This window comes from Choloepus didactylus, chromosome 13 (assembly GCF_015220235.1).
Source record: "Choloepus didactylus isolate mChoDid1 chromosome 13, mChoDid1.pri, whole genome shotgun sequence".
Taxonomy (NCBI): Eukaryota; Metazoa; Chordata; class Mammalia; order Pilosa; family Megalonychidae; genus Choloepus; species Choloepus didactylus.
In genome coordinates this window covers 82,232,484-82,253,721 of record NC_051319.1, presented here as the reverse complement: position 1 = coordinate 82,253,721, position 21,238 = coordinate 82,232,484, and the positions used below count along the sequence as shown (strand labels likewise).

Below are 21,238 nucleotides of genomic sequence, written 5' to 3'. Positions count from 1 at the left end.
TCCCCGAGTCACAGCCCTGGAAACTTAAAATGACTGGGGCTTTCTCCACTGGGCCAAAAAAGAAACAGATAGTCCCCTTCAGACCCAGTCCAAGGTGACCCTCCGGCTCTCCCAGGTCAGTCGTCACCCAAAGCCTCTGTCTGTTTTTTGGGGCTGCGTATCTGTAGTGAGCAGTTCACACTCGCTACTTAAAACCCCAGTTGGAGCTCAGCTGAGCTGTATTCGCTTGCTGGGAGAGAGCTTCTCTCTGGCACCACGAGCTTTGCAGCTCGGGCTATGGGGGATGGGGTCTCCCGACCTGGTTCCGGAGGTTTTACTTACAGATTTTATGCTGTGTTCTTGGGCATTCCTCCCAATTCAGGTTGGTGTATGATGAGTGGATGGTCTCGTTTGTCCCCCCGCAGTTATTCTGGATTATTTACTAGTTGTTTCTGGTTTTTTGTAGTTGTTCCAGGGGTACTGCTTAGCTTCCACTCCTCTCTATGCTGCCATCTTGCCCCTCCTTTCTCTAGTATATTTTTAATTTGAGCCATAGTAACTTTTAATTCCATAAGATCTGCTATTTTTTAAATTTACTCTTTCAGATTCTTCTTTATGCTCTTCCTGAGTCTTCTTGATGTCTTTTATGTCTTTCGCCATCTTGTTGAAATTGGTTTGGAGATTTGTGTGTTCATCTTTAATTAATTGTTCCAAATTTTGTTTTCTTCTGGCTTTTTAATTTGTTTGCTTGGCTTGTCCTTATCTTCTAGATTCTAAGAGTGCTTTATGTTTTCTGTTAGCTGTGGGGCATTTCCTTGTCTTCATAAGGTTATTTTGGAAAATGCAGGATTATTTGAGCATTTATAAATAATTTGGTAGAGCTACATCTTGCTGGAGTGCAGTTTCCCTATCCTACCAGCAGGTGGCACTCTTAAGCTTCCTTTTACTCTCAAGCCAGTCTTCCCTGAACTTCTCCTATCTGCTGGGTGGGATCCAAACTGGTTGGGAACCAATCAATGCACCAGTTCTCCGTGTGCATCAGGGACTGCCTGCCGTGGGGCTGCAATGTGGGCCCTGTGCAATTTGGCAATGAGTCCACTCAAGTACACCCTCCAGCACAAACGTGCCCTGCTCTCTGCCTGCCATGTGCCTATGAGCCTCTGGGATGCGAGTGGGTCTCTTGATGCCTCCGTATGGTGCCCTCTCCTATCCCTGCTTCTTTCTGGTGCACACACCAGACTTCCATGGTGGGAGAGTAAATGCTGCCTCCTGAGTTCCCTCATGGGAGCTCCTGGCTGTATGGTTGTGGAGGATCACCTCCCCAGCTAACTGTCAATGTGGGTACACAGGCGTGGAGAACCACTGCTCACTCCCTTGTGCAGTGGACATCTTGCCACTGCTGGCCCTGGGAGGCAGTCCCAGCTGAACAAACTCACCCCATCCCTTGAGGCACTGTCTCTCTGCACTTTTTTCCATGTCCCCACCACATACTGTAGGGGTCCTTCTATGGCCGGTCAGGTCCTGATACCAGTACCCATACATCCTCTGGTTCCTCTCCAGTTTCTTTCATGAAGGAGAAGCCCACTCTGCCTCACCCACTCTGCCATCTTCCCAGAAGCTGGGGGTTAGTCTTTTCAGGCATCCCTTGTATGTAATGAATCACTTTTATCTTGCTGCTTTCAGAATTCTCTTTATCTTTTTCATTTGGCATTCTTATTAGTACATGTCTTGGAGTAGGTCTATTTGGATTTATTTGGTTTGGAGTACATGGCATTTCTTGGACATAAATATCAAGTGCTTTCATGAGAGTTGGGAACTTTTCAGCCATTATTTCCTCAAATATTCCTCTGCCCCTTTTCCCCTCTCTTCTCCTGGGATACTCATGACATGAATGTTTGTGTGCTTTGTGTTGTCAGTCAATTTCCAAAGACCCTGCTTAATTTTTTCCATTCTTTTCACTATCTGTTCTTTTGTCCATTCAAATTTGGATGCTCTGACTTCTGACTCGCTGATCCTTTCCCCTGCTTCCTCAAATCTGATGTTATTTGCCTCTAGTGTATTTTTTATTTCATCTATTGTGCCTTTTATTCCCATATGTTATTTTTCTTCACATGCTTTCAAATTCTTCATGTTCACCCAGTGTCCTCTTTTTTTCCCCCATAGGAATGATTTTTTTTTTATTGTGAACTTTAACATATATACATAACAGTGATAACATTCAATTTACGATTTCACAAGTAGTTAGAGTGCAAATCTCAGTGAATGTCATGAGTCACAATTCCACAACTTCCAGTGTCTCCTTTATATTCTTTATCTCTTTAGTCATCTCCTTGAATTGGTTTAGGAGACTTCTTTGAACATTTTTGATTAGTTGTTCCAGATTCTGTATCTCCTCCAACTTTTTTATTTATACATTTGACTAGGATATATCTACTGGTTTCTTAATATGGCTTGTTATTTTTTGCTGATGTCTGAGTAGTGGATTATCTAGGTGAGTTTACTCTGAAGGTTGCATTCTTTCTTTTCAAATCTTTTGTTGTTGATTGGGTTTCTGTTAGTCATGTTCTTTGACACTTGGTTCATCATTATTACCCAATCGGCTGGGCCAGGGACCCATGAAGGGGGCACACAAAAATTCAACAGGGCCCTAGGTAGAGGGTAACATAAATATGCCCAAAAAGCCTTTAATTCTGCTCCCCAAGTGTGAGCTTTCATGTCCTGCCCAGCATATAGCCCTCTTTGCCCCAAAGGCTTTTAGTCATCTTCCCACAGGTCTGATTTCTTCACCTGACAGCAGATGATGATCTTTCACAACGTATTCCCCTCAGCACTCAGAAGGCAGGATATTCTTAGCTGTCAGCTCTGGACAATGATGTAGCCAAGCTGGGTCAGACGAGTTGAAACCACTGGCCCCTGCAGTCCAAATTTGCTGGCTAAAAGCTGGAACAGTGCTAGACTGTCCCGCTCTGTTCTTTGGAGAGTGAACCCCCGCTGCCCTTTCAGTCTACCTCTGCCCACCCACCAGGGTTCAGTGACTTTGAAGCTTTTGGCTCTGAGAATAGGGGATGGGCCCCCGGAGTTGGGGCTGCGGGGAGTTACTCATGATCTCTCACCACAATTTCTCCATCTTTTCATCCCGCACTTTTCTGCGTGTTGCACAGCACTCCTCCCATTTCCAGAGTTCTACAACCTTTGCTTCAGATAGTTTCTACCTATTCCTCAGTTGTTTTTCTGGGACAGAATTGAACCCACCTTATCCCTAATCAGCCATCTTGGATCCTCTTTCTACTTTATTCTTTGTTTTTCCCCCGATTTGAAAAATACTAAGTTGTGAAAATGTTTAAAAAAAATACAGTAAAATGTAGAAAATAGCTACCACCTAGAAAAAAATCACTGTTAACCACTTACCTTATTTCATTTCAACCTTTTAACTATGTATACATTTTTATAAGTTGAGGGTCATACCATATATACAATTTTGTATCCTTTTTTTTTAAGTTAATATTAAAACTTCTTGGTAAATATTTTTTTTTAATGGATACTTTTATTCTAATGAATGGAACATAATTTACATATGCACTTCCCTATTATTGGACACTTAGTGCCATCCAAATTTTGCTTTCAAAATTTGCTTTGCTATGATGCATGCATTAAACTTTGCCTACATTTTAGATACTTTTCTTTAAGATTGGTACCAAGAATTGCAAATAGTGGGCTAAAGGATACAAATATATTTAAGATTTTTGATACGTATTGCCAAATTGCTTTCCAGAAAAGTTAGAAGAATTTACATTCTTGTGAGCAATTCATGGTTCACAGGATTTGTTAGCATTTTTAAAAATTGCTAACCAGCCAGGTAAAAATACCTTATTTTACATTAAAAATAATTAGCAATGATTTCTTGTGAATTATTGTTTCCTTTGCTGATTGAGCTGCTGGGGTCTTAAGTTACCTAGTAACTCACTTACATTTCCTACACCGTGGGTTCAAAATACTCCAGGGATCTTAAGGGGTGCTAATCTCAACCCATGGGAAAGACATTTTAACATATCCCATCCTAAGTGGATAAAGTTTTTCCTATTTTAGATTTTTTTTTTTTCTGGGGAGGAAAGAAGGCCAGGAACATGGTAAACTACTGGAGGTTTTTAATGTTACCAATATATTTGATAGGACAATGGAAATTTCATGGAAAGTGAAATGAAAGACCTGGGAAGTCCCATTACTACAGTTCCAAAATTGGATAAAAATCCAGAACAAGTAGAAGACCAGGCAGAGGAGATTTCAGATGAATTGATGGAATTTTCCCTGGATGGTCAAGAAGAGGCCAAGGTAAAGTGGTCACTGATGGTGTCTTTGCATTCTTCACATTCCTTCCTTCATTCTTTTTTGTTGTTCTTGCTATTTTTATTTATTTCTTTTTTTAAAAGTGTTCCCTGTGTTGTACAGTCCATTTAAATTTTTTTTCTTCTAGTAAGATATATTCAACCTAAAATTGCCCCTTTTAACTACGTTCAGATATATAATTCCCTGCTGTTAATTACATTCACTGTGTTGTCCTATCGTCACCACCATCCATTACCAAAACTTTAAAATCAACTCAAACAGAAAAACTGTAAAATTTAAGCATTAACTCCCCATTCCTTACCCCCATCCTAGCCCCTGGTAACCTATATTCTAGGTTTTTACTCTGTGAGTTTGCTTTTATAATTAATTCATATCAGTGAGCTCATACAGTATTTTTGTCCTTTTGTATCTGACTTATTTCACTCAGCATAATGTCCTCAAGGTTCATACATGTTGTTGCATGCACTAGGACTTCTTTCTTATTCTATTGGATGTATACCCCACATATTGCTTATCCATTCATCTGCTGATGGACATTTGGGTTGCTTCCATCTTTTGACAATTATGAATAATGTTGCTATGTACATTGGTGTGCAAATATCTGTTTGAGACTCTGCTTTCAATTATTCTGGGTATATATATAGTAGTGGGATTGCTAATTCATATGGTAATTCTATACTTAGCTTCCTGAGGAACTGCTAAACTCTTCCACAGTTCCTGTCCCATTTTACATTCTTATGAATGAGTGTTTCTATTTAATTTTACATTCCCATGAATGAGTATTCCAATTATGAAATTTATTTGAAAAGTTTAAGTGCCCTGATTAGCCAAAAACATCTTGAAAAAATAAGAATGATGTTGGAGGACTCACATTTCCCGACTTTAAAACATGTTTCTACAACACTACAGTGGTAAAAACAGCATGGTACTTGCACAATAATAGATACATAGACCTGTGGAATTGAATTGAGAGTTCAGAAATAGACCCTCACATTTCTGGCCAGTTGATTTTTGAGAAGGCTGCCAATCTATTCAAATGGGAAAGAATAATCTCTTCAACAAATGGTGCTGGGGGAATTGGATATCCATAGGCAAAAGAATGAAAGAGGACCCCTATCTTACATCATATACAAAAATTAATTTGAAATGGATCAAAGACCTCAATATTAAAAGAACGAGGACCATAAAACTCCTAGAAGAACATTTAGGGAAACATCTTCAGGATCTTGTATAATGTAATGGTTTTTTAGACTTTACACCCAAAAGCACAAGCAACAAAAGAAAAAATAAATGGGACCTCCTCAAAATTAAAAACATTTATGCTTCAAAGGACTTTGTCAGGAAATTGTAAAGACAACCTACTCAATGGGAGAAAATATTTGGAAACCACATATCCAATAAAGATTTAATATCCAGAATGTAAAAGGAAATCCTATAACTCAACAGTAAAAAGACAACCCAATTTAAAAATGGGCAAAAGACTTGAATAGACATTTCTCCAAAGAGGATATACAAATGGCTAAAGAGTAGACAAAATGATGTTCAGCATCACTGGCTATTAAGGAAATGCAAATCAAAATCACAATGAGATATCATTTCACACCCACCAGAATTGCTACTACTAAAAAAAAACAGAAAACTACAATTGTTGGAAAGGATGTGAGAAAGAGGAACTCATTCAATGTTGGCGGAAATGTAAAATGATGCAGCTGCTGTGGAAGACAGTTCTTCAGGAAGCTAAGTAGGGAATTACCATATCACCCAGCAATCCCACTACTAGGTATATACCCAGAAGAATTGAAAGCAGAGAACTGAACGAATATTTGCACATAATATTCATAGTAGCATTATCCACAATTGCCAAAAGATGGTAGCAACCAAGTGTCTAATGGATAAACAAAATGTGTTGTATACATGTGAAGGAATATATTCAGCCGCTAAAAGGAATGAAGTCCTGATGCATGCAACAATATGGATGAACCTTGAGGACCTTAGGCTAAGTAAAAGAAGCCAGACCCAAAAGGACAAAAATTGTATAATCTCACACATATGATAATGAACTAATTATAATAAGCAAACTCATAAAGTTAGAATCTAGAATATAGGTTACCAAGGGATAGATTGGGGGTAAAGAGGGGGGAGTTTATGCTTAATTTTTACAGAATTCCTATTTAGGTTGATTGTAAAGATTTGAAAATGGGTGGTGGTGATGGTAGCACATTATTGAGTGTAATTAGCAGCATCGAATAATATATGTGAATGTAATTACAAGGGGAAACTTTAGGTCATGTATGTTACTAGAATAAAATTTAAAAGATATAGGACTGTATAACAACACAGTTATATTGTAGATGATGTACGATAGTCAGTAGTACTATGATAAGAATGTTCTTCCATGAATTATAACAAACGTATAATACTAATACAGGGTGTTAATAGGGTGGCGTACAGGGAATAAAATACATGTAATATAAACTATGGATGATAGTTAATAGTACTATTTTAATACATTTTTATCAATTGTAACAAAGGTACCACACTAATGCAAAGTACCAACAATAGGAAGGTATATGGGAATACTCTATTTTTAACATGATTTTTCTGTAAACCTACAACTTCTCTAATTAAAAAATAAAAATAAAAAAATAGGAAATATTTCACAAGCCTATGTACTAGGTGTTTTAAATAAGGCAGTCCATGTAAATTGCTTTACACAGCACCTCTCAATAAATGCTGGCTACTTCTGTTATAAAAGTGCTATCATCAGTTGTAACAGATGTTCTCACTTCAGTGCAAAGTGTTGGTGATGGGGTGGTATATGGGAATCCTGTATTTTATGCACAATTGTTCTCTAGTGAAAAATTAGAGAATTTTTAAAAATTAAAAAAAAATATCTGAGGTAGATGGGACATAGTACACTCTGAGGAGAAAGATGTTAATGAGGAGGGGAAAACAGGGTACCCACCTTAGGTATTGTTTCTCAATCTTGAATATCCCTAGGAATTATGGAAATCTTTTTAAAGTGAAGATTTTTTAAATTTAGTAGGTCTGGGGTGAGGACTAACATCTGGGATTCTGCATTTCTAACAAGCTTTCAGGAGATTTGATGCTGTTGGTCTGCAGACACACTTTGAGGTAAGAACCAAAGAGGTTGATATTCCCAAACAGGCATTTCTGAATAGAAGCTGCTTATATCACTCTCCCTCGATGCCAGAGAATTTGAACAGGCCAAGACTGAAGCAGGAGGTAAAATTCAAGGATAACCTAATACCAAATCAAGTTAAAAACTGTGGTTCGAGCCATGAAATGCTCAGAAAAGTAAGACCTTTTTAAAATGAGAATCTGTTAATCTCTCTCACTGTCTTCTCTGCCTTTCTGGTATGGGGATTGCTTTAGTATATCTTTTTCATCTTCTTCCTCATTACTTTTGCTTTTATCTCCTTGTTCTTTCCATCTTTCTTTCATTTTTTACATCTGCATCCATATACAGAATATTTAACAATAAATATCTATTGCTATATTTTACTTTTGGAAATGATGTCATGACACAGACTTCCCAATCCTTTTTTTTAAGATCTGTCACAATACAAGGGAACTTTGTTTGGGAATGATACTTACTGTGAGTTTTATTTGCAGGCCAACAGAAATAACATACAGCAGACCAGTTTGGTTGAAAGCAACTTCTGAAAAATTTATCCCGTCTCTAACCTCTCCATTAAAAAAAGTCTAAATATCTTTGACTGTTTCTTTCTTTTTATAAAATCAATATATGATATTATAGAAAAATAGAAAACATAAAAAAAAGCAAACGTAAAATATCCATAATCCCACAGGTCAGAGATAATTACTGTTAACACTTGATATATGTTCTTCCAGACATTTCTCTATACATATATATACTTTTTCTTTTATTAATGGGGTATTACAAATTTCATACTGTTTTCTAATCTACTTAATGATATCATGAACTTATTTCCATGTCAATAAAATTCATCTATAGCATATGACATTAATAGTAATCTATTATGTGTAAAATTTGGTTTGTTTAACCAAGACCCTGTTATTGAACATTTAATTTATTAGTAATTTTCACCATTAAAAACATGCTGGAATTTCCATTCTTATAACCAAGTCTTTGTGCAAAGGAATTATTAGATCAAAGGAACGGCAAAGGAATTATTAGATCAAAGGGTTTGCATATTTTTAACATATATGTTAAAAATATGCACTCCCCCCATCCCTTGGTTTATAAACCTTTTAACGTGAGGATTGGGGTGGAGGGGGGATCTTCTCATCTTCAGGGCTTAGGTCTAAAGAAGACGGTCTCTCTGTGTGATGTTAATATGACTCAGATGCTGGAGGAAGATTCTAACCAGGGGCATCTGACTGGTGATTTCTCCAGGGTGAGTTTGATTATTCAGTTGGCCATTTTCGTTTTGAACTTTTTAAAATTATATAATTCTTATTCATTAGAGAAAAGTAGAAAATGAATTTACCCTAATTCTTATCAACCAGAGTAATTATTGGTTTTAGCTTCTTGGTGTATAGTCTTGGTGTATATATTTTTTCTATGTATTTTCATACATACACATGTTCTGTTTTTCCACAACAATGGTTTCTACTGTTTTGTGATCTGTTGGGTTTTTCCCCTCATTTAATACTATATCACAAAGATCTTTTCATGTCAATAAACAGTTCTGCTTCCTTGGTGTTAATAGCTGCATTATATTTCATTTATTTGGATACCCATAATTTCTTTATAAAACCCTTCTCCTAGGATATTTAGTTTCACAATTTTTTCCTTATGAACTATTGTGAGATGGACATATTTGTAGCGAAGTCTAAAACCATGTGCACATCCTTGATTAGTACTTTAGGATCAATTCTTAGAAATTGAATTATTTGCATATGTGCATTAAGGAGATTATTGATTTTTGAAGATTTCTGGGGGCTTTGAGGATCATTTGGAAAGAATAATAATATATGAGTTTTTATTTTTTTATCTTCATTTTATTGAGATATATTCATATACCACGCAGTCATACAAAACAAATCGTACTTTCGATTGTTCACAGTACCATTACATAGTTGTATATTCATCACCAAAATCAATCCCTGACGCCTTCATTAGCACACACACAAAAATAACAAGAATAATAATTAGAGTGAAAAAGAGCAATTGAAGTAAAAAAGAACACTGGGTACCTTTGTCTGTTTGTTTCTTTCCTTCCCCTATTTTTCTACTCATCCATCCATAAACTAGACAAAGTGGAGTGTGGTCCTCATGGCTTTCCCAATCCCATTGTCACCCCTCATAAGCTACATTTTTATACAACTGTCTTCGAGATTCATGGGTTCTGGGTTGTACTTTGATAGTTACAGGTATCCACCACCAGCTACCCCAATTCTTTAGAACCTAAAAAGGGTTATCTAAAGTGTGCGTAAGAGTGCCCACCAGAGTGACCTCTCGGCTCCTTTTGGAATCTCTCTGCTACTGAAGCTTATTTCATTTCCTTTCACATCCCCCTTTTGGTCAAGAAGATGTTCTCCGTCCCACGATGCCAGGTCTGCATTCCTCCCCGGGAGTCATATTCCACGTTGCCAGGGAGATTCACTCCCCTGGGTGTCTGATCCCACGTAGGGGGGAGGGCAGTGATTTCACCTTTCAAGTTGGCTTAGCCAGAGAGAGAGGGCCACATCTGAGCAACAAAGAGGCATTCGGGAGGAGGCCCTTAGGCACAACCATAGGGAGGCCTAGCCTCTCCTTTGCAGCAACAGTCTTCCCAAGGGTAAAACCTATGGTAGAGGGCTCAACCCATCAAACCACTAGTCCCCTATGTCTGTGGTCATGTTAGCAACCATCGAGGTGGGATAGGCCAATACCCCTGCATTCTCCACAGGCTCCTCAAGGGGGCACTACATCTTTTTTTTCTTGTTTTTCTTCTTTTTTTTTTTTTAATTTTCCCTTCTTTTTTTTTTTTTTTTTAATCTTCATTTTATTGAGATATATTCACATACCACGCAGTCATACAAAACAAATCATACTTTCGATTGTTTACAGTACGATTACATAGTGGTACATTCATCACCAAAATCAATCCCTGACACCTTCAGTAGCACACACACAAAAATAACAAGAATAATAATTAGAGTGAAAAAGAGCAATTGAAGTAAAAAAGAACACTGGGTACCTTTGTCTGTTTGTTTCCTTACCCTATTTTTCTACTCATCCATCCATAAACTAGACAAAGTGGAGTGTGGTCCTTATGGCTTTCGCAATCCCATTGTCACCCCTCATAAGCTACATTTTTATACAACTGTCTTCGAGATTCATGGGTTCTGGGTTGTAGTTTGATAGTTTCAGGTATCCACCACCAGCTACCCCAATTCTTTAGAACCTAAAAAGGGTTGTCTAAAGTGTGCATAAGAGTGCCCACCAGAGTGACCTCTCGGCTCCTTTTGGATTCTCTCTGCCACTGAAGCTTATTTCATTTCCTTTCACATACCCCTTTTGGTCAAGAAGATGTTCTCCGTCCCACGATGCCAGGTCTACATTCCTCCCCGGGAGTCATATTCCACGTTGCCAGGGAGATTCACTCCCCTGGGTGTCTGATCCCACGTAGGGGGGAGGGCAGTGATTTCACCTTTCAAGTTGGCTTAGCTAGAGAGACAGGGCCACATCTGAGCAACAAAGAGGCATTCGGGAGGAGGCCCTTAGGCACAACCATAGGGAGGCCTAGCCTCTCCTTTGCAGCAACCGTCTTCCCAAAGGTAAAACCTGTGGTAGAGGGCTCAACCCATCAAACCTCCAGTCCCCTATGTCTGTGGTCATGTTAGCAACCATGGAGGTGGGGTAGGCGAATACCCCTGCATTCTCCACAGGCTCCTCAAGGGGGCACTACATCTTTTTTTTTCCTTCTTTTTCTTTTCTTTTTTTTTTTTTTTTAACTTTCCCTTCTTTTTTAAATCAACTGTATGAAAAAAAAGTTAAAAAGAAAACAAACATACAATAAAAGAACATTTTAAAGAGACCATAACAAGGGAGTAAGAAAAAGACAACTAACCTAAGATAACTGCTTAACTTCCAACATGTTCCTACTTTACCCCAAGAAAGTTATCTAATATAGCAACATTTCTGTGAACTTGCTCCTACTATATCCATCAGAAATTAACAGACCATAGTCATTCCTGGGCATCCCCAGAACGTTAAATAGCTTATCTGTTCTTCTTGGATTATTGTTCCCCCTTCCTTAATTGCTCTCTATTGCTAGTTCCCCTACATTCTACATTATAAGCCATTTGTTTTACATTTTTCAAAGTTCACATTAGTGGTAGCATATAATATTTCTCTTTTTGTGCCTGGCTTATTTCGCTCAGCATTATGTCTTCAAGGTTCATCCATGTTGTCATATGTTTCACCAGATCGTTCCTTCTTACTGCCGCGTAGTATTCCATCGGGTGTATATACCACATTTTATTTATCCACTCATCTGTTGAAGGACATTTGGGTTATTTCCATCTCTTGGCAATTGTGAATAGCGCTGCTATGAACATTGGCGTGCAGATATCTGTTCGTGTCACTGCTTTCCGATCTTCCGGGTATATACCGAGAAGTGCAATCGCCGGATCGAATGGTAACTCTATATCTAGTTTTCTAAGGAACTGCCAGACTGACTTCCAGAGTGGCTGAACCATTATACAGTCCCACCAACAATGAATAAGAGTTCCAATTTCTCCACATCCCCTCCAGCATTTGTAGTTTCCTGTTTGTTTAATGGCAGCCATTCTAACCGGTGTTAGATGGTATCTCATTGTGGTCTTAATTTGCATCTCTCTAATAGCTAGTGAAGCTGAACATTTTTTCATGTGTTTCTTGGCCATTTGTATTTCCTCTTCAGAGAACTGTCTTTTCATATCTTTTGCCCATTTTATAATTGGGCCGACTGTACTATTGTCATTGAGTTGTAGGATTTCTTTATATATGCAAGATATCAGTCTTTTGTCAGATACATGGTTTCCAAAAATTTTTTCCCATTGAGTTGGCTGCCTCTTTACCTTTTTGAGAAATTCCTTTGAGGTGCAGAAACTTCTAAGCTTGAGGAGTTCCCATTTATCTATTTTCTCTTTTGTTGCTTGTGCTTTGGGTGTCAAGTCTAGGAAGTGGCCGCCTAATACAAGGTCTTGAAGATGTTTTCCTACATTATCTTCTAGGAGTTTTATGGTACTTTCTTTTATATTGAGATCTTTGGTCCATTTTGAGTTAATTTTTGTGTAGGGGGTGAGGTAGGGGTCCTCTTTCATTCTTTTGGATATGGATATCCAGCTCTCCCAGCCCCATTTGTTGAAAAGACCATTATGACTCAGTTCAGTGACTTTGAGGGCCTTATCAAAGATCAGTCGGCCATAGATCTGAGGGTCTATCTCCGAATTCTCAATTCGATTCCATTGATCTATATGTCTATCTTTGTGCCAGTACCATGCTGTTTTGGCAACTGTGGCTTTATAATAAGCTTCAAAGTCAGGGAGTGTAAGTCCTCCCACTTCGTTTTTCTTTTTTAGAGTGTCTTTAGCAATTCGAGGCATCTTCCCTTTCCAAATAAATTTGATAACTGGCTTTTCCAAGTCTGCAAAGTAGGTTGTTGGAATTTTGATTGGGATTGCATTGAATCTGTAGATGAGTTTGGGTAGAATTGACATCTTAATGACATTTAGCCTTCCTATCCATGAACATGGAATATTTTTCCATCTTTTAAGGTCCCCTTCTATTTCTTTTAGTAGAGTTATGTAGTTTTCTTTGTATAGGTCTTTTACATCTTTGGTTAAGTTTATTCCTAGGTACTTGATTTTTTTAGTTGCTATTGAAAATGGTATCTTTTTCTTGAGTGTCTCTTCAGTTTGTTCATTTCTAGCATATAGAAACATTACTGACTTATGTGCATTAACCTTGTATCCCGCTACTTTGCTAAATTTGTTTATTAGCTCTAGTAGCTGTATCGTCGATTTCTCAGGGTTTTCTAGATATAAGATCATATCATCTGCAAACAATGACAGTTTTACTTCTTCTTTTCCAATTTGGATGCCTTTTATTTCTTTGTCTTGCCGGATTGCCCTGGCTAGCACTTCCAGCACAATGTTGAATAACAGTGGTGATAGCGGGCATCCTTGTCTTGTTCCTGATCTTAGAGGGAAGGCTTTCAGTCTCTCACCATTGAGCACTATGCTGGCTGTCGGTTTTTCATATATGCTCTTTATCATGTTGAGGAAGTTTCCTTCAATTCCTACCTTTTGAAGTGTTTTTATCAAAAAGGGATGTTGGATTTTGTCAAATGCTTTTTCAGCATCTATTGAGATGATCAATTGACTTTTCCCTTTTGACTTGTTAATGTGTTGTAATACATTGATTGATTTTCTTATGTTGAACCATCCTTGCATGCCTGGAATAAACCCCACTTGGTCATGGTGTATGATTTTTTTAATGTGTCTTTGGATTCGATTTGCAAGTATTTTTTTTTTTTTAATCATCATTTTATTGAGATATATTCACATACCACGCAGTCATACAAAACAAATTGTACTTTCGATTGTTCACAGTACCATTACATAGTTGTACATTCATCACCTAAATCAATCCCTGACACCTTCATTAGCACACACACAAAAATAACAAGAATAATAATTAGAGTGAAAAAGAGCAATTGAAGTAAAAAAGAACACTGGGTACCTTTGTCTGTTTGTTTGCTTCCCCTACTTTTCTACACATCCATCCATAAACTAGACAAAGTGGAGTTTGGTCCTTATGGCATTCCCAATCCCATTGTCACCCCTCATAAGCTACATTTTTATACAACTGTCTTTGAGATTCATGGGTTCTGGGTTGTAGTTTAATAGTTTCAGGTATCCACCACCAGCTACCCCAATTCTTTAGAACCTAAAAAAGGTTGTCTAAAGTGTGCGTAAGAGTGCCCACCAGAGTGATCTCTCGGCTCGTTTTGGAATCTCTCTGCCACTGAAGCTTATTTCATTTCCTTTCACATCCCCCTTTTGGTCAAGAAGATGTTCTCCATCCCACGATGCCGGGTCTACATTCCTCCCCGGGAGTCATATTCCACGTTGCCAGGGAGATTCACTTCCCTGGGTGTCTGATCCCACGTAGGGGGGAGGGCAGTGATTTCACCTTTCAAGTTGGCTTAGCCAGAGAGAGAGGGCCACATCTGAGCAACAAAGAGGCATTCAGGAGGAGACTCTTAGGCACAAATACAGGGAGGCCTAGCCTCTCCTTTGCAGCAACCGTCTTCCCAAGGGTAAAACTTATGGTAGAGGGCTCAACCCATCAAACCACCAGTCCCCTATGTCTGTGGTCATGTTAGCAACCATGGAGGTGGGGTAGGCGAATACCCCTGCATTCTCCACAGGCTCCTCAAGGGGGCACTACATCTTTTTTTTTTTTTTTTTTCCTTGTTTGTCTTTTTTCTTTTTTTTTTTTTTTTAACTTTCCCTTCTTTTTTAAATCAACTGTATGAAAAAAAAAGTTAAAAAGAAAACAAACATACAATAAAAGAACATTTCAAAGAGACCATAACAAAGGAGTAAGAAAAAGACAACTAACCTAAGATAACTGCTTAACTTCCAACATGTTCCTACTTTACCCCAAGAAAGTTACATAATATAGCAACATTTCAGTGAACTTGTTCCTACTACATCCATCAGAAATTAACAGACCATAGTCATTTCTGGGCATCCCCAGAACGTTAAATAGCTTATCTGTTCTTCTTGGATTATTGTTCCCCCTTCCTTAATTGCTCTCTACTGCTAGTTCCCCTACATTCTACATTATAAACCATTTGTTTTACATTTTTCAAAGTTCACATTAGTGGTAGCATATAATATTTCTCTTTTTGTGCCTGGCTTATTTCGCTCAGCATTATGTCTTCAAGGTTCATCCATGTTGTCATATGTTTCACCAGATCGTTCCTTCTTACTGCCGCGTAGTATTCCATCGTGTGTATATACCACATTTTATTTATCCACTCATCTGTTGAAGGACATTTGGGTTGTTTCCATCTCTTGGCAATTGTGAATAATGCTGCTATGAACATTGGCGTGCAGATATCTGTTCGTGTCACTGCTTTCCGATCTTCCGGGTATATACCGAGAAGTGCAATCGCTGGATCGAATGGTAGCTCTATATCTAGTTTTCTAAGGAACTGCCAGACTGACTTCCAGAGTGGCTGAACCATTATACAGTCCCACCAACAATGAATAAGAGTTCCAATTTCTCCACATCCCCTCCAGCATTTGTAGTTTCCTGTTTGTTTAATGGCAGCCATTCTAACCGGTGTGAGATGGTATCTCATTGTGGTCTTAATTTGCATCTCTCTAATAGCTAGTGAAGCTGAACATTTTTTCATGTGTTTCTTGGCCATTTGTATTTCCTCTTCAGAGAACTGTCTTTTCATATCTTTTGCCCATTTTATAATTGGGCCGACTGTACTATTGTCATTGAGTTGTAGGATTTCTTTATATATGCAAGATATCAGTCTTTTGTCAGATACATGGTTTCCAAAAATTTTTTCCCATTGAGTTGGCTGCCTCTTTACCTTTTTGAGAAATTCCTTTGAGGTGCAGAAACTTCTAAGCTTGAGGAGTTCCCATTTATCTATTTTCTCTTTTGTTGCTTGTGCTTTGGGTGTCAAGTCTAGGAAGTGGCCGCCTAATACAAGGTCTTGAAGATGTTTTCCTACATTATCTTCTAGGAGTTTTATGGTACTTTCTTTTATATTGAGATCTTTGGTCCATTTTGAGTTAATTTTTGTGTAGGGGGTGAGGTAGGGGTCCTCTTTCATTCTTTTGGATATGGATATCCAGCTCTCCCAGCCCCATTTGTTGAAAAGACCATTATGACTCAGTTCAGTGACTTTGAGGGCCTTATCAAAGATCAGTCGGCCATAGATCTGAGGGTCTATCTCCGAATTCTCAATTCGATTCCATTGATCTATATGTCTATCTTTGTGCCAGTACCATGCTGTTTTGGCAACTGTGGCTTTATAATAAGCTTCAAAGTCAGGGAGTGTAAGTCCTCCCACTTCGTTTTTCTTTTTTAGAGTGTCTTTAGCAATTCGAGGCATCTTTCCTTTCCAAATAAATTTGATAACTAGCTTTTCCAAGTCTGCAAAGTAGGTTGTTGGAATTTTGATTGGGATTGCATTGAATCTGTAGATGAGTTTGGGTAGAATTGACATCTTAATGACATTTAGTCTTCCTATCCATGAACATGGAATATTTTTCCATCTTTTAAGGTCCCCTTCTATTTCTTTTAGTAGAGTTATGTAGTTTTCTTTGTATAGGTCTTTTACATCTTTGGTTAAGTTTATTCCTAGGTACTTGATTTTTTTAGTTGCTATTGAAAATGGTATCTTTTTCTTGAGTGTCTCTTCAGTTTGTTCATTTCTAGCATATAGAAACATTACTGACTTATGTGCATTAACCTGGTATCCCGCTACTTTGCTAAATTTGTTTATTAGCTCTAGTAGCTGTATCGTCGATTTCTCAGGGTTTTCTAGATATAAGATCATATCATCTGCAAACAATGACAGTTTTACTTCTTCTTTTCCAATTTGGATGCCTTTTATTTCTTTGTCTTGCCGGATTGCCCTGGCTAGCACTTCCAGCACAATGTTGAATAACAGTGGTGATAGCGGGCATCCTTGTCTTGTTCCTGATCTTAGAGGGAAGGCTTTCAGTCTCTCACCATTGAGCACTATGCTGGCTGTCGGTTTTTCATATATGCTCTTTATCATGTTGAGGAAGTTTCCTTCAATTCCTACCTTTTGAAGTGTTTTTAACAAAAAGGGATGTTGGATTTTGTCAAATGCTTTTTCAGCATCTATTGAGATGATCAATTGACTTTTCCCTTTTGACTTGTTAATGTGTTGTAATACATTGATTGATTTTCTTATGTTGAACCATCCTTGCATGCCTGGAATAAACCCCACTTGGTCATGGTGTATGATTTTTTTAATGTGTCTTTGGATTCGATTTGCAAGTATTTTGTTGAGGATTTTTGCATCTATATTCATTAGGGAGATTGGCTGGTAGTTTTCCTTTTTTGTAGCATCTTTGCCTGGTTTTGGTATTAGATTGATGTTAGCTTCATAAAATGAGTTAGGTAGTGTTCCATTTTCTTCAATGTTTTGAAAGAGTTTGAGTAAGATTGGTGTCAGTTCTTTCTGGAAAGTTTGGTAGAATTCCCCTGTGAAGCCATCTGGCCCTGGGCATTTATTTGTGGGAAGAGTTTTGATGACTGATTGGATCTCTTTGCTTGTGATGGGTTGGTTGAGGTCTTCTATTTCTTCTCTGGTCAGTCTAGGTTGTTCATATGTTTCCAGGAAATTGTCCATTTCCTCTACATTATCCAGTTTGTTGCCATACAGTTGTTCATAGTATCGTCTTATAATTTTTTTAATTTCTTCAGGATCTGCAGTTATGTCACCTTTTTCAGTCATTATTTTGTTTATATGGGTCTTCTCTGTTTTTGATTTTGTCAGTCAACCTAGGGGCTTGTCAATCTTGTTGATCTTCTCAAAGAACCAACTTTTGGTGATATTTATCCTCTCTATTGTTTTTTTGTTCTCTATGTCATTTATTTCTGCTTTAATCCTTGTTATTTCTTTTCTTCTACTTGGTTTAGGATTGGTTTGCTGTTCATTTTCTAGCTTCTTCAGTTGATCCATTAGTTCTTTGATTTTGGCTCTTTCTTCCTTTTTAATATATGCGTTTAGTGCTATAAATTTCCCCCTTAGCACTGCTTTTGCTGCATCCCATAGGTTTTGGTATGTTGTGTTCTCATTTTCATTCGTCTCTATATATTTAGCAATTTCTCTTGCTATTTCTTCTTTAACCCACTGATTGTTTAGGAGTGTGTTGTTTAACCTCCAGGTATTTGTGAATTTTCTAAGTCTCTGATGGTTATTGACTTCTAATTGTATTCCATTGTGGTCAGAGAATGTGCTTTGAATAATTTCAATCTTTTTAAATTTATTGACGCTTGTTTTATGTCCCAGCATATGATCTATTCTGGAGAAAGTTCCATGAGCACTAGAAAAGTATGTGTATCCTGGTGATTTGGGATGTAATGTCCTGTATATGTCTGTTAAATCTAATTCATTTATCAGATTGTTTAGGTTTTCAATTTCCTTATTGGTCTTCTGTCTGGTTGATCTATCTATAGGAGAGAGTGATGTGTTGAAGTCTCCCACAATTATTGTGGAAACATCAATTGCTTCCTTTAGTTTTGCCAGTGTTTCTCTCATGTATTTTGTGGCACCTTGATTGGGTGCATAGACATTTACGATTGTTATTTCTTCTTGCTGAATTGCCCCTTTTATTAGTATGTAGTGGCCTTCTTTGTCTCTCAAAACATCCCTGCATTTGAAGTCTATTTTATCTGAGATTAATATTGCTACACCTGCTTTCTTTTGGCTGTAGCTTGCATGAAATATTTTTTTCCATCCTTTCACTTTCAGTTTCTTTGTGTCCCTGTGTCTAAGATGAGTCTCTTGTATGCAACATATTGATGGTTCATTTTTTTTGATCCATTCTGCGAATCTATATCTTTTAATTGGGGAGTTTAATCCATTTACATTCAACGTTATAACCGTGAAGGCATTTCTTGAATCAGCCATCTTATCCTTTGGTTTATGTTTGTCATATTTTTCCCCTCTGTCTATTAATATCCTTTATTGTACCCATACCGAATCTCTTTAGTACTGAACCTTTCTCCAAGTCTCTCTCTCCTTTCTTTGTTTCTCTGTCTGTAGGGCTCCCTTTAGTATCTCCAGTAGGGCAGGTCTCTTGTTAGCAAATTCTCTCAGCATTTGTTTGTCTGTGAAAAATTTAAGCTCTTCCTCAAATTTGAAGGAGAGCTTTGCTGGATAAAGTATTCTTGGCTGGAAATTTTTCTCACTCAGAATTTTAAATATATCGTGCCACTGCCTTCTTGCCTCCATGGTGGCTGCTGAGTAGTCACTACTTAGTCTTATGCTGTTTCCTTTGTATGTGGTGAATTGCTTTTCTCTTGCTGCTTTCAGAACTTGCTCCTTCTCTTCTGTGTTTGTTAGTGTGATCAGTATATGTCTCGGAGTGGGTTTATTTGGATTTATTCTATTTGGGGTTCGCTGAGCATTTATGATTTGTGTATTTATGTTGTTTAGAAGATTTGGGAAGTTTTCCCCAACAATTTCTTTGAATACTCTTCCTAGACCTTTACCCTTTTCTTCCGCTTCTGGGACACCAATGAGTCTTATATTTGGACGTTTCATATTATCTATCATATCCCTGAGGTCCATTTCGATTTTTTCAATTTTTTTCCCCATTCTTTCTTTTATGCTTTCATTTTCCATTCTGTCATCTTCGAGGTCACTGATTCGTTGTTCAACTTCCTCTAGTCTTGTACTTTTTAATTTGGTCAACAGTTTCTTTAATTTCCATAAGATCATCCATTTTTTTATTTAGTCTTGCAATGTCTTCTTTATGCTCTTCTAGGGTCTTCTTGATTTCCTTTGTCTCCCGTACTATGGTCTCATTGTTCATCTTTAGTTCTTTGAGTAGCTGCTCTAGGTGCTGTGTCTCTTCTGATCTTTTGATTTGGGTGCTTGGGCTTGGGTTATCCATATCGTCTGGTTTTTTCATATGCTTTATAATTTTCTGTTGTTTTTGGCCTCGTGGCATTTGCTGAACTTGATAGGGTTCTTTTAGGATTTGTAGACCAATTGAAGTCCTTATCTCTAATTTATCAGATCTACAGCTTCGTGGAGTACACTTTCTCTAACTAACCAGCAGGTGGCGTCCACGAGCCACCTGTTCTCCACAAGCCAGTTCTCCCCTGCTTAGCCTTTTTGGTGAGTGGGGGAGTGAGTCTTGTGGGGTCCAATTGGTGTACCAAGCTTGTGTGTGTAGTTGGTGTTGCCTGCCCTGTATATGGGGCGTGTTTCTGGGCAGTCAGGGAGGGGGGGGGTGGCTCTAACAATCAAATCTCCCTGGTGATCCTAGAGTTTTAAAGCTGCTGCAATAGTCTAATCCTTCAGTTCAGTCATGCCACAGTTTGTCTCTGCCACTGACCCACAAGTCCTTGGTATTGGCGTATGGCTCCTGAGATTTGCAAGTGGGCCCCTCTTCCAGGCCGTGCACCTCGGGTCCTCTGTTGAGGGATGACTGTGCTATGTCACAGGTGAGTGCCGTCCCCCCAGGGCAGTTCTGGGCTGCTGGGCTGTGTAGGGAGGCTCCCAGTCTGCTGAAATGATGGCTGAATGGGGCTTTGTTAATTCACACTGCTCTACCTTCCCAACTCTGGGACAATCAGCTGAGGTTGCAGGGAAGGCTAATGTCCACGCCCAGTTTTGTGGAGTGTGCCTGTTATTTGAAGCACTTCCGTCACACTGGGTTGTCTGGGGCAGTTCTGGGCTATGGGGCTGGCGATGGGCAGGAGTGTTTCCTGTCCACCAGGATGATGGCTGTGAGCGGACACCCCCCTTTTCTTGGGAAGTTGTGGTGTTTAGTGAATTTTCTCAGCCACTGGATTATTGCGTTTTGTCTCAGAGCTCTCCTAGTTCTGCTCTTGACTTGACCTGCCCAAATTGCAAGTCTTTGAAGCTTTCTGTATTGGGCTTCTTGGAGTAATTGTTTTAGAAAAAGAAAAAAGGATTAAAAAAGAAAAAAAAAAAAAAAAAAAAAAAGGGCCCACCTCAGAGATCTAATGGGTTATTGAAATGCTAAGAGACAAAGCAACCAGGGCCATTAAGGAAAGGTCCACAGGGCAGAGAGATCAGCTTTTCTTCAGGATTTGCATATGCGCCTCAGGGCCCTTCCCCTTTCTATGTTCACCAGAACTCCAAAAGTCCTCCGCTTTTATTTTGGAGTT

At 38.4% G+C, this 21,238-nt stretch overlaps 1 protein-coding gene across 10 annotated transcripts in view; it reads left to right on the top strand.

Moving 5' to 3' along the window:
- CDC25C (cell division cycle 25C) overlaps window positions 1-21,238 on the top strand; it is a 54,314-nt gene that overhangs the window by 29,170 nt on the left and 3,906 nt on the right. For 6 of the 10 annotated variants that reach the window (XM_037802187.1, XM_037802186.1, XM_037802193.1 and 3 more), the window contains 3 exons: window positions 4,150-4,308; window positions 7,492-7,641; window positions 8,604-8,726. In XM_037802187.1, the coding sequence (XP_037658115.1) occupies window positions 4,150-4,308; window positions 7,492-7,641; window positions 8,604-8,726 (432 nt within the window). The remainder of the gene's footprint in view (window positions 1-4,149; window positions 4,309-7,491; window positions 7,642-8,603; window positions 8,727-21,238) is intronic. The other 4 variants (XM_037802190.1, XM_037802189.1, XM_037802192.1 and 1 more) reach the window with 3 other exon arrangements.